The 13811-nt window shown below is 40.0% G+C and overlaps 1 protein-coding gene across 1 annotated transcript in view; it reads right to left on the minus strand.

Annotated features, from left to right (window-relative positions):
• The window catches only part of ubr3 (ubiquitin protein ligase E3 component n-recognin 3), a 37481-nt gene that overhangs the window by 20453 nt on the left and 3217 nt on the right, over window positions 1–13811 (minus strand). The window contains 20 exon segments of the mRNA XM_054615191.1: window positions 2127–2215; window positions 3615–4060; window positions 5933–6103; window positions 6194–6298; window positions 6621–6762; window positions 8202–8298; window positions 9033–9174; window positions 9264–9349; window positions 9654–9787; window positions 9863–9915; window positions 10019–10147; window positions 10240–10329; window positions 10415–10480; window positions 10564–10650; window positions 10788–10921; window positions 11747–11926; window positions 12558–12786; window positions 13033–13163; window positions 13243–13309; window positions 13552–13592. Coding sequence (XP_054471166.1) covers window positions 2127–2215; window positions 3615–4060; window positions 5933–6103; window positions 6194–6298; window positions 6621–6762; window positions 8202–8298; window positions 9033–9174; window positions 9264–9349; window positions 9654–9787; window positions 9863–9915; window positions 10019–10147; window positions 10240–10329; window positions 10415–10480; window positions 10564–10650; window positions 10788–10921; window positions 11747–11926; window positions 12558–12786; window positions 13033–13163; window positions 13243–13309; window positions 13552–13592 — 2619 coding nt within the window.

Genomic DNA, 13811 nt, shown 5'->3' on the forward strand with positions numbered 1-13811 from the left:
AGTTGTAATTTATCTGATGTCAGCCTGTTCTTGAATAATGTTGCTTATGTTAAGGATGACACTGACCATGTCCTTGTAGATTGGTTTGGGATAACTTGTTCAGGTTTAGAAATATCAGTCTTTGAGATTTCTGCCTCCCCCTAATACAATACAGGTGACTGTAATTTGGTGTGTGGCCCTGGCACACTGAAATATGATATTTAAAAATGAAATTGCAACATCTCTTTCTAGATATCCAGGTTACTCTGGGGACTAATTCAGTAGAAAGCATGTGCAATTAAAACTCTCCTCAGTGAGCCCTGTCTAATACTCTGAGTAACAGAAACACTAGTTTGGGAAAGATACCCATTGAAAGTTTCAAGTCAAATTTTAATTCTCATCAGTACAACGTAAGAAATTTGATTTACCTCCAATTTATTGGGAAGGAAATATTCAATTTCAGAATTATCTGAACAGCTGGGCAAATATATTGAATACAACTGATTCAAATTTGAGCTGGCTTATATCTTTTACAATTGAAAGGTGCTAATTGAATAGTTAAGGCAATGGCTGGTTGGAATGTTTATGCTAACATGGATCTATAATTATTGTTTGATATCAAATTAAATTAAATTAAATGTGTGAGAGGCATGATTATGCATTCTGGCTTCAATTCACCACCTCACCATCTGCGTAGACAATTTACACGGTTCCTAAACTGCTGTAAGCACGGGTCAGAGTTTCCATACAGGTGCACACATTCGTAAGGTTTGTTTTTATAGATCACTACTTTTGTGTGGGAATTGGCGTTTGCCTCTTTCAAGCACTGTTTTGTACGTATGCAACGGATATAAATGATACTTCGAAAAAGTAAGGCTAAGATTAACATAGGAATAGAAGTTTCTACTATCCTAAAGATAATTCAAATTTGTTTTATATCTGAAAACAGCTAATACGGCATTCACTTGATTTAAATGCTTATCTACCTATTCCATTTAAATGTTACTTTGTTGTATGATGCAAAGCCAGCAGTGAGTTTGAAGTTAAGTTTCTGCTTTGCATAAAGTGTGCAGAAGAGGTCATAGTACAGTCCTGCCGGAATAGTCCGTCTGATCACAGCAGCCATTATTCATTCACTAACCATGATGTGTCAAGGTTGGCCCTCGGAGTCCAGCCCACTATTAGCGCTTTGATCCTATGTGCCCTCAGCCAACAGCCACCCACACTCCCACAGGAGCGCTCTCCTTTCAATTCCTCCTAACAGGCCTTCAGAGACTACGAGCAGGGACTTGGCCCACTGTCACCTTGCCGCCGATGAAAATGTATAGAAATAAAAAGCTTTATTTCAGCCAAAGGCACTTTTCTTTAAAAGCTACAGTAGCAAGATGTCCTTCAAACAAAAAAGTGTTACTATGTGTTTTATGCGTTATAAAAAGGTCTTGTACACCTTTGTCAGAACCAACGCAGTTTGATAAGCACATTATATCATAGAGGTTGTTGCAGCTGTACTCAGTCCTTGCTGAAGGCATCAATTTCCAGAACAGTGCTCTTTACAAATTGCAGATGTCCATTGCGTACTTAAGTCTGTTTCCACAATTATACCGAGGAGGCCTGCAGTTAATAAAACACTGCCCAGAGAAACTTGATCATTTCACTAGAATTAAACTAATAACAAAAAATAAATAAATAAAAATTAATCATAGTTTACAGACTTGTAAACACATTCAGACTTAAAAATGAGCACTCTGTCTCACAATTTGTGACTGTTCAAAGACAATGCATTTTTTAAAAGTCACTGGATTAGAAACAAATGAGAAGTTTAGGTGCACTTGTTAAGCACCTTCACCACACATCTCCCCTTATGCATGTGTTAACCATGTGGAGTTAGTCACTCAAAAAAAATACGTTCCCGATTCTTGGCTCGCCTGTTCGGCTCAATAGCATTAAGCTAGAGACAGTAGAGTGAATACTGGGCTTTGATTTACAACTATGTTATGTTAAGTATGCCAAGTAAGGATTGTGGGAGCACATTTGCCACTTTTTAAAATTGCCCTTTGCTGCTGCTTTCCTGTTCTGTAGAGCATCCTGCCATGATAGGGTCCTCATGACAAACAGAATGAAAAAAGGATGAGCTGGCCTTTACTTACCAACATCCATGGCTGTTTCCATGAAACTCTTCTGTCTGGAGGCAAATTCAGCAAGCAGCTTCTGTTGTCTCTCTCTAGCTCTCTGACGTCTGAAAGAAGAAAATGCAGTGTTTAACTTGAGTCTAAAACCAACTGAATACAAATTTACAAACATACATACATACATACAAGGTGCAAATACAAGATTTAGAGTCATACAAAAATAATTCCTCTAAGTCAACACTCTAGAAGTGTCTCTGTATCTGCAGAGACCCGGCCCTCTGCCTGCGATTTTCTTGATTTCATTTTACTGTGTTTGGGATATTTCAGGGTGTTTCTCTGCTCCTTGCTCTGCCTCCAACTGTCACTCCTCGGTCTCTTCTCCCACAGGGCTCTGTTCTGCCTGAGCTGATACTGTAATCTGTGTCATCTGAGTCGGAAGCTCTGGCAAGGTCCGCTAAATTCTCCTGTCTGTATACAAATACTATACCTAGTAGCTGGCAAGACTGAACGTCACTAAACTCGCTGGCTTGTGTTTTTATACCGCAACCTACATATCCTATTCATACCTACTCTTGCCTTTAAGACTTTTACATCATTAAAATGTTCCTAGTGAGATTCTATTAAAAGGAATTTAATAATTTAAAACTCGTCAAGTGAAAACAGGGATTTCATACACTGACAACAAGCACTGCTCCTGGCACCCAGTTGCTCCATTTAAGAACATTAATCAGTACGCTGCCATTTCACATAACTGCATTATAGTAACACAGGAGTAAGCATGTCTGTCGTGCAGGGCATGTTCACCCACAGCATGCGTCCATGTACCCGGGGATACTGTTGTATACACAGAAGGTGTCCGATTTTAACAAGGCTGTAGTGTAAAAGTTGGAAAGGTTGATTAGTGAACTAATATGGAGGGTTGAGCCCCACTCTGCAGACGTCCAGGGTGAGAGCTGACTGTAAATTAAGTCCTAATAAGAGGACATAAACAAATGCTGACAGGAGCGTCACAGCTCAATGATTTTCACTGATGACTTCAGGGTTGCCAACAACCTGCATGAGGAATGTGCAGCAGCTTCTCACTTCTCGCTGCCACTGACCGCACTGCTGCCTGATGGTTGCCTTGGAAACAGCCCTTTACCTTTGTCTGTGGGGTGAAGCCAACTCCAAAAGCAGACCATTATTAAATGGTTATAGCCTATTCCATCATCATTAGAGGAGGTAAATGGGAGACACGGACTAGTGGGTGAATGGGAAGAGGAGAGCCAGAACCCCCCCAACAATTTTTGATATCTTCCCAAATACATTTAAATTCAGTCAATTTGGCTTAAAAAAAAAAAGCATAATCTGCTGCCGCACATTGGTGGTTATATACAGGATATTTGTTTCTCAACCACAGCAAATAAATATAAGGGATATTAATATGCTGCATGGTGCTGTGTAAACGTAAAGCCATAGTGGCGAATATGTCATTTAAAAAAGAAACACTGTACACGGTTATGTTACCTCTCTTCCTTATCCATGGTTTTCTTGTCAGTGGGACTGTTCTTCTTTGGTGGCACTGGGGGACACACCTTTCCACAAATGTCCTGGATGCTACGCTTGATTTGGCAGCTGCGCGCGGCTGCCTTGGTGAGGATGCGCTCAATGGCTGTAATGCCATCTCCGTGAGTGTGACGGCTCGTGTCCATATCCTCCAGCCACGATGGCGACAGAGAGTTTTGCTTGGACGACAACTTCTGGTGGAGCTTGATGAGGAGGGACAGCATGCTCTCCCTGATCTCCAGGATCTCTGTTACCAGCTGCGGGGGTGTGCCTGGCGGGACCCAGCGTGTTGAGGAGCTCTTGGGCCTGACAACCTGGGTGGCTTCGGTGTTGCTACGGTTGATTATCTCCTGGAACTTCCTCCTCCGCTCCGCTACAAGGCTGAACACCTGAGCTTCACGCAGGTTCTAGGAGAGCATAGAATAAAATATATTTTTTAACAATTTTATTATTTACATGAATATTTTGTGAATATTTGTGTGAGAAACGCCTTACAAAATCATGAGAACCTTTGATTTTGAATAGGTTACAACACCCAAGTCTGTCAGTGTTAATGCCATGCCCTATGATTACAGCTATATGGACACACTGTAAATGTAAATGTAAATGTCCCACACAAACAAAATTTGTCACAGCACATTACATTGCAAGTATCAAGCCGAAATCTTATCAGCAAAACATGCAAACAGATTAAGAAAAAAACTCTTGTAACCAGTGTCCCTTTATTCCACCTGCATCTGGGTGCTTTGTCAGATCGGTCTATGAGCACAAACACAATCTCCTAAAATGACATCACTAGTAGTCTGATGGACTTTGATGGATTGGAGGGGTGATGCATTACCATAGTCAGACAAGCACAATACACATAAAATTCAATGCCCATTATGGAATTTCAGCTGACGTTGCTGATACCAACCAGAACAACCATATTCCTGCAGAAAATTCAAATCACCCTGATGGGCCCACAAGCCTTCAGAAGGACAGCCGTGACCTGACCTGACGATAAGGACCTGAGCTGCACTGTTAAATAAACATATATAATACAGCCCAGTCAAGGAAACATCAATCATACTGTCATGCAGTTAAATGGCGTTTACCCAAACCTGCATCTCACATGTAATTAGTTTCAGCAGTCAAGAGGGAGGGAAACTGCTGAAGCGCAGCATTTTATACACACCATAAACACACCAAGGCAGACCTTCTTTGAAAAGCACAAAACAAAGTGCAAATAAATTCTTTCATAATTCAGATACAAAGTAGACAAACGCAGCTACAGGTGGCATCAAAGCCACAGAAAATGCATGTCGATAGCTACCTCTCTCCAATTCCCTGTAAGACGTCTGGAGTTCTGTAGAGCAGGTACAGCAAAACGAACAACAACAATAATAGTAATCATATGAAAGAGGAACATGAAGGTACCAAACAAACAACTAAAGATGATACATAAACCATATGCATGTCTGCGCGAGCGCAAAGAAAATGTGACAAAACAAGTTTTTGTTGACGTTATGTGCTAACATTGTTATATTAGCATGCTAATTGCTACATTGAGCATGAAAAAGTAAGTGGAGCAGCAAGTGACTGGGATTTACCCCAAATGTTGGTCCTCATAGGGATAAAAAAAACATTTGTACCAAATGTCACGGGGAAAAATGGATGTTGGACCAGAAATGAGTCCTTAAGGGATGTGATCCCAAACTGTCCTGTGAAGACTGATAAGTGAACCTCCCAAAAATCTGAAGGGGAAAAAATTAGATGATATTGTTTATGATGCTGACATGCGGTATTTTGTTTACTTGCAGCACAGAGCCATCAATTCAAGTCATAATTAGCACCATCTATTGTTTTGTGTGCCAAACTGAACGAGTGGAAACCAGGGCCTGACTAGCACTGTGCTGGTCCATTGACAGCTGGGGGGCGAAAAGACACCAAAACAAAACCAACAGCAACACAGGCCTGGTATGCTGTTAATTGATCATGTGTTAATGGCCAACCTTTAAGCAGACAATATCCTACAGCAGCTATAAAGCAACATTGGCATTAGAGTGTATAGTTTATAGAGTTTATAGTATAGTTTTGGACACTGGATGAATTCAAGTCCAATAACTATTGGCCTTTTAGCTTGGATCTCCTAAATGTCTGGGTCTTTTGCATACAGAAGTTCAGCTTTCTTGCCCACCTGCTGGTTTGATTCCCTAGAAGTTTAACTTCCAGTTGTCTTTGTTATAGTGACATCAACTGTACATCAAGCTCTTTTGACAGACTGAGCTACCTCTTACCTGGCCATAAGAAGACGCTTCGGTGCTTGTGCTAGGAGGGGCCTCTCTCTTCACTTCAGGAGCCGTTTCAGGAACCCGAACCCTCACAAAGTTGATGACATGATGCAGATTGGAGAGCAGGTTTGTGCCAGGGAACCAGCTGTCATGGCAGTGCTCCTCAATGCAAGGCTCCTGGAAGAACAAGATCATGTAAGACACTGATGGACACTAGAAGTCTTGATAGTGAGAAGCGTGGTTGTAACACAGACACCCATATCTCACCTCATCCTCCTTGTTGTCTTGAACCTGGTTGTCCAAGCCCAGCTCGATCAGGTACAGCACCATGCACAGCACATGCTCCGACATGTTCTGATGATCCATCCATATCTAGGAAATCAAACTATAAGTTTATACTGAAGAGCAGACAAATATTATCCCCCTCACTACAGATACCAACTTTGTCACTGTTCTTACAATTTAACAATTATTTGCCTGTCAACACTTGTCTTTTTCTTTCTATATTATGCCTCTATACTTGGACTGTCTGGTATTGTACAAATATCTTAAAATATTACAATGTCAATCATTCCAGGTGATATAACAGGTGCACCAATTAAATATGGCAAACAGTAGCACTTCTAATTTAGCGCAAGGAGTTAACTGAGATGTATTATACCACATGAATAATCTTTAAAAAAAAAAGGTTCACCTTGTAAAGGAGAGTGAATATCACAATGTGCAGCGTCTTGCAGTGCAACAGCTTGATTAGGCCTTTGTAACACGGATGCAGAGCAGTCCTCTCCTTGTAAGGTGGCCACGGGTTGCCAGTGTGAATGCCAGACTGTTTTAGACTAGGTGACATAATCATCAACAAGAAAGAAATTAGCAGAGGAATAACCAAGTTACACACAGAACATATAAATTAATTACCAAACCCATAAAGGCGTGAGCTAGCTTAAAGCAAGACGATGACAGAAATTTGAGTTTAATGAAGTGACACCTTGCATTGTCCAGAGTAATTCACTGTACAAAAGGTTTAAGACTATGCAACAGAGCAGCCGATGGGCAGCACAGTCGCTCACTATATTAGTGATGATGGGATCATTGTTATATAGAACTAGGGCCAGCCTGACAGGCAATCCATCATATTCAAACAGTGTGAATGAGCAACATGAGGCTGGTATCAGACTCTGAAGGTGGCAGTGGCAGCTTCAATATGTTTCAAGGAGAAACATGCCTTAGTTTTATCTGGTTCGGAATGCCTAGAAAAGCGTAATAAATTGCATGTGAAAGAAGAACAATTAACTGCTTTCAAGCTATGCCAAAGAAGGCCTAAAATCCCATTATAAAAAAGGTTATCTTCCCAACTTCTATTTCAAACACAGACGCTCTCAGTGAGAGACCCTTTGGTTATAATGAGTATCTTCACACGTTCCAGCGACCATAAAGAAAATTAACCCCAAGGTGTCTCCTTCACCTCCATGGACACGTTTGTCTTGGGAGATGTCTGTACCACAATCAAACAAGAAAGATTTCCTCAATACTATTACAATTTAGACTGAAATATTGATTTTTCTCGACAGCTATCTAATTGGAACCAACTTGAGCACCCAGTAGACCCGACCTTTCTTATCATGTCCCTTCATGGGCAGGAGCGAGAGAGAGAGAGAGAGAGTTGACCCTACGACACTAAACAGAGCATGATGCAGGTTGCTTTTGTCAGGGATGACTGAGCATGAATACTCCGGGGGAAAAAATATTGAGTACCGTCAAGCGAAATGCAAGGACATTATTGTTATACGGTGATAAAATTGTTCTAATAAAAAAGACTGCTTATTAAATATCTAAATTATATAAAACACTTTTTACTTTGGGAAATCAAGGCAACGGTGTTAGGCTGAAAACTCACCTCTTCAAGAAGCACTACCCTGAGCCTTCCTCGTAGCACTTATTGCATTCGTATTAGTTGTTGCACTTATTGTATTCGTATCAGTTCGCTGCACTTATTGTATTCGTATTAGTTTACTGCACTTATCCTATTCGTAGTAGTTTGTAGCACTTATTATATTCGTATTAGTCTGTTGCAATTATTGTTTTCGTAGTAATTTGCCTCTGCACTATACTTTTGCTCTGGTTTATGCTCTTAGATGCTTGTTTAAGAAAGGAGATGCACTTATGACTTCTGGTGACTAGTAGTTCTCTTGAATACCTATGTTGAATACACTTCCTGTAAGTCGCTTTGGATAAAAGCGTCTGCTAAATGACTGTAATGTAATGTAATGTAACTTACAATGCCGAGTATCTGTCCATTGCTGACTGGACGTCACGCCGATAGACTGTTCTGAGAACGACCATGATGGGGTCAAACTCCTTCTCCCACACCTCCGCTAGTTTAGAAAAGGGAGAGAAATGTTTTGTAACCTCGGGTACAAAGTGACATTGATTCACTTTCTTCCTTTTTTCACTTTCTCCATGTGAGTGGTGTTAGCCTGCCCCCAAGTGGTCTGCTGAGGACTAATGACATAGATCTAATGCTCAAGGCTTTCGGGCTTCTCAGGGCTTATTTTCATCATTTTGACTAATTTCTATTCCCAAATTAGAATCCAAAGTGTGTGATCTGTAATAAAATACATTATATGTATTCCATCTCGGATGGTTTTGTAAGATATGTACAAATCTACCTATAACAGGGTTCCTAAGGAAAGTCAGATTTAAAGGGAAATAACAGATATTTTTACATTATCCCTACCTAAACGAGTTTGTATAGTGTGATAAATGCCCACGGTAGTTACTGATGTTCTCTGTCTCTGGTGCGCAGCAGCAAAACCTGATCCTCACTGTCACCTGATATTAACGTACTTGGTATGAGAAAGAACTACAGAGAGCTACTTGAGCCTTAGGTAGCTGTTTGGCGCAACGCCGCTCAAAAATGTCCTTGTTCCCTTCCTTTGTGTTACGTTTCCAACGGCGAAATTGGCTTCGCAAAATTATGTGTACAGAAGATGTTTTGGATAAAGCATAATCACACAAGAAACTTCAGGGACATCATGCAGGCTACTTGCTACAATGGACTATAAAACATTAAAATAAATCACGCCTTCCACTTCAAAAAGCATCCTACCTTTTGGTGTGTACATGCCCTGTTGCATGGAGCCTCCAGGCTCGAACACCGGGGCTTTGAAGTCAGCCACAGCAGAGAGCATCTCCTCAAAACTACAACTCCCTGGAACAATGCCACTCTTTGGGTTGGGATTCTCAGGAATCTAATAAAAACACTCTTAAGGAAAAGAAATGCTGTGGATGACTGAATATAATTTCAAATGAAATATTACATATTTGTATTGAAGGATACAAGATCTAACAGAGCGCTGTGTGTACGGTCATTCATACACAACTGGGAGACCATTTCACCACGAAGGATCTCATCATCCGTCATCCCTGTAAGCGAGAGTGAGAAGTAGAACATAAAGACAAAACTGACAAATATCATAGGCGTACATTAAATACCAATTAGCAAAACTCAGAGTGTGGAGGGGTTTAAGCAAATAGGATGTTGTGTCTTTTAGTCCATTTAAGTCATAGTCTGTCTGTGACCACAGTCCCTTTCAAATAATCCAGTAAAATTTCACCATTGCCTTATTTTATTATAGAGGCCAATTTAGGCTTGTTTAATTATATTGCAAGTGTTTTATTAATTTCTTACTCTCTGTAGACTGTGTGCATCCTCTCTAGTACCACTTACCTAAATGAACACGAAGGCTTGTCAATATGACCAAGAAGGTCAGTGCTCCTTCAAGCATGGGCCTCTCCTGCTCAGAGTCCAACACAGCATTCTGATGCTGGGATGCCATGGTCAACAGGTCAACCACTTTGAACCTGTGGGACAGAAGCCAGCGTTGCATTAAAATTGTAAAATATGATATGAATGCGTGCGTAAGGGTTAAAGCTTACCTCTCAAAAACACTTGAGATGAAGTAGTCAGGATCTAGTCTTGATGCGCAAACCTGTAAAAAGAAAAAGAAAAGAAAGAAAAATGAAAATAATGTTTATTGTTAAAACGGTATATGAGTGATACTGATAGTTTTCTATGATATCAGCAATACAAACCTGGAGCAGATAAATGTCTGGGTCAATCATGGAGTTGCAGAAGTGTGATTGCACGTAGGTCATAGCCTGTCCCTTGATCTGCAGACCATTCCTGACCCACATGTTGCTGTGGATCTCTGAGAGGGATGCCTATAGCCATACATAGGAACATTTTAGTTAACACGTGGAATATAGATGTGAATATAAACCACAAATCTGTTCATGGGACTCTAGTGTCATACCTGGATTTGGAGTGGATGCACCATTATCTTCATCAGCATCTCTTGGTCAGGCAGGAGGCTATCCAGGTCCAGGCCTTGGCACTTTACAGCCTGAGAATTTTTAAACAATTATCATGAAAACACACAAGAAAATATTGCAGAATTATGCCTTCAGAAATAGGAGCTTCGGACATACCTTGCTGAGGAACATGGCATAGTAACGGTGCAGTGGCAGGTGAAATGTCACTTGATTTGGAGCAGGCTAAAAGAGATTTAAGAGCCATGAGAAACAGGAGGGGAGAACGCCTTGCTTGTAAACACAGTGGTTTTGGCCTTTAAACATACCTCGTCAATAAAGCCAATGGAATCAAACCAGATCTGCAGCGTCTCCAAGCAGTAGCGTACCACAGTTTTACTATATTCCTGCGTCTCCTGTTGACAGAAAATTGATGTTGAACAGACAGTCAGACAGTACGTGCATGCATGCCAGAATGTGTTCCATTAATCATTCCAGATCAACAGGAATGCACACAAAAAATGTAGGTCAGAGTAGTCGGAGCGTTACTTACTTTGACTTTGCAGTGTGTCAAGAGACCCCACATCGGTTGTGCACAGGCCTCAAGCTCTGCTGCAAATGCTGCATAGTATGTCTGAGACTCAAATTCCACATGTTCGTTCAACTCCCGCTTATTCAGGTTCATACCTATCAAGGCAGGGAATGGTTTAAAATGTTAGACCCTCAACCACAGGTGACATGGCTTTGTAATGCTCATATGAGCAATCAATATAAAAACCACAGAGGGGAACCTTGTGCTTTAAAAATGCACCATAGACCCTTAAATATATTTATTTGTTTATGCACATATTAAAATGTCTGTGCATGTGTGTGTGACCATATTAGCAAATACATTTCTATTCTTAGAAGTCAAATGTGTCTGATGACAGCCAAATAAATCTCTATTAAACACAAGAATTTAAAGCAGGAGCAGTGCAGCAGACATGCATACAATGTAATAGTGACACTGAACATTAAGTCAGCAAGAGGATACCCCAGCCCACTTTGCAAGGGTGAGTGATATTTTTAGGGACGTGGCTGTAGAGTAAACACGGCAAGAGAGCAGCACTAACCACAAACCTAATTCAGTGACACAGTCATATACTTCACAACTCACTTTTTCCGAGGCATATCAATAGAGGATGAGTGAGGTTCTTTCTCTGTCTGACTAAGCATACTGCTGACACATAAAGTCTTACAGAAAATCTGCACAAGCATTTAAATCAAGTGTAGTGTTTGACCCCATGGGTCATGGAGAGGATGCTTTTGGATCTAAGAGCAACACCTGTTACATGACCATTTGTCTCAGCTGCTAATTTTCTAAACTGAATTATCAAAAGGTAGATATACACAGCAGAATCTGTACTAGATACTAAGATCTGCATTCAAAGTTTCAACTTATTGTGGAAAATTGATGCATGGATGCAACAAATTGATTTGAATATACCATTTACCTCTCTAACTATGACTTACCTTGAAAAAATGACACAAAGCTCATCCACAGCATCAACAATGAATGGTCCTCAAGGAACTTTTTTGCAACACTTTGGTGTGAGAGGATGTTGATAAAATCACTAACTAATGGCCAGTAGGTGTTGTTCTTCAACAGAGCTTCACTGCAGTTTACCACAACATGGCGACTGTTCTCTTCATCTGAAAGACAAAACAAGACACAAGAAAACACAGACATTAGGTTAATTTTGTCTCACTTTGTATTTAGTCATTTAAAATCAAGAAGAAAGGAACAAATATGTGGAAAAGACATGACACTTGCAAGTTACATAACGCAACACCTGGCTGCCTTTCAGGGCAACAATGTTGTCTCTTCAGTGTAAAAAAAAAAAAAAAGGACTTCTCAAAAATGTTAAAGTTCAAGATAATTTCTCTCAGAGCTTGACCAATGAGAAGGACAGAGGGATGAAACATTGATGCATGTTTTTTTTCTGCACTGAGAATTATTAAAAATAGAATGCAGAATAAATAGCTGCAGTTTCCTTTTTTGAAAGCAGTTCTTAAAACATATCACAGATTTAATGTAGCCAGTTTGGTATGATGTCATCAATGCCTCATGGACCAATCCATAACAGTGGAAACCCTTTAAGTAACTGAATACAATTTTACATTTTGAGTTGTGACATTAAAGCACCATCTCTTAAGTTTTGTAGTGCAAAAATGTCACCATGCATAGTGCCAGAGAAGTTAATGATCAGTCTGCAACATCAGCAGTCATAAAACAAGAAAAATATTCTGAAAATCTCATGCTGTTCACATGTGGACAACTTACCCTGAAGTTCACTTTTAATAAGGCAACTCTCCATCATGTAGAGGAGGACTGTGACCATGATGTCCAGCAACTGACACTCCTCCGTCACATGTCGAGCCAGCTCCTCGTTGCTAAACAGCTGCACACTAATATGTACAATGCGGTTGGACATGGTATCTGACTCGTGGCTTTTCATCAGTGTTTTCATGATGAATGCATAATGCTGAACAAATGTTTTTGTAAATGTGATCTGCCAGAGAGGAAGAGAAAACCCCAAAACACAATTAAGGATAACTGTTATGATGCTGTCGCTTTTAAAAAGGAGGATTCCATTTGCTTTCAAAACCTAAAATGTATGACGAGCATCATGTCAGTTACCCAAGAGTCTTTGTCATGACATGCAAAGAAATTGTATTACAACAGAAAGCCAGACATGCATTTAAAGTGATAAAAGACATGCATTCTTGCAAATTAATGTAATTGTGAGAGAAAATACCTTGTAATCTTGATCTGGCAACATGTTTAGTAGGAAAGTGACCATCTTCTGAGGAAACTCGTATTTTATTGTCCAGAACAGCAACTCCTCTAGAAAGCATTTATGCTTCAGAGATTCAATTATACACGGATCTGAGGGCAGAAAAGGCACATGATAAGATGGCCGTTTTGTGTAACATTAACTCATGGATATTATTTTCTTTAGATTTACCTTTGGTACTGCTGCTCAGCTTAACCCTCTTCCTCTGTCCAACAGACTGTCCTGCATCTTGGTCCTCCTGAGGGGGAGAAAAAAAAACACCAACAGGTTTACGACAAGTTTAACAGTTGCTTTAAATAATTACATATCAAATTGAAAAAGACTAACCAGAATTGTTGAAAAAAACCTCAATTCACTATTACCATTTTGGTAATTGATTGAGTAAAATGTCTAAATATATACTGATTTAAGAAATCTATGGGCATTTCTACAAACTGGTTACAATTTGTTAGTTATTCTATGTTTGATGCTGGCACATACCTCTTTACTAGAATCATCTGGGCTCCCTGGTGCGGTGGTTCCTAAGAAAACAAAGAAAAAGATTTAGCCAAGTAGCCATCAGCAGCATCTTAAGCCACAGGACAAACACATACAGCTGCCCGAGATATCCCAATATGCAAAACAATATATGTTCAAACATCAATATTCAACATGGGTTGATTTAAGCTCTGACACACTGTCTTATTCATAAAAGTAGAGGTTTGAAGTGCTGAGAGTTGAGCTGTTTAGCAATAAACTGT

This window comes from Anoplopoma fimbria, chromosome 16 (assembly GCF_027596085.1).
Source record: "Anoplopoma fimbria isolate UVic2021 breed Golden Eagle Sablefish chromosome 16, Afim_UVic_2022, whole genome shotgun sequence".
Taxonomy (NCBI): domain Eukaryota; kingdom Metazoa; phylum Chordata; class Actinopteri; order Perciformes; family Anoplopomatidae; genus Anoplopoma; species Anoplopoma fimbria.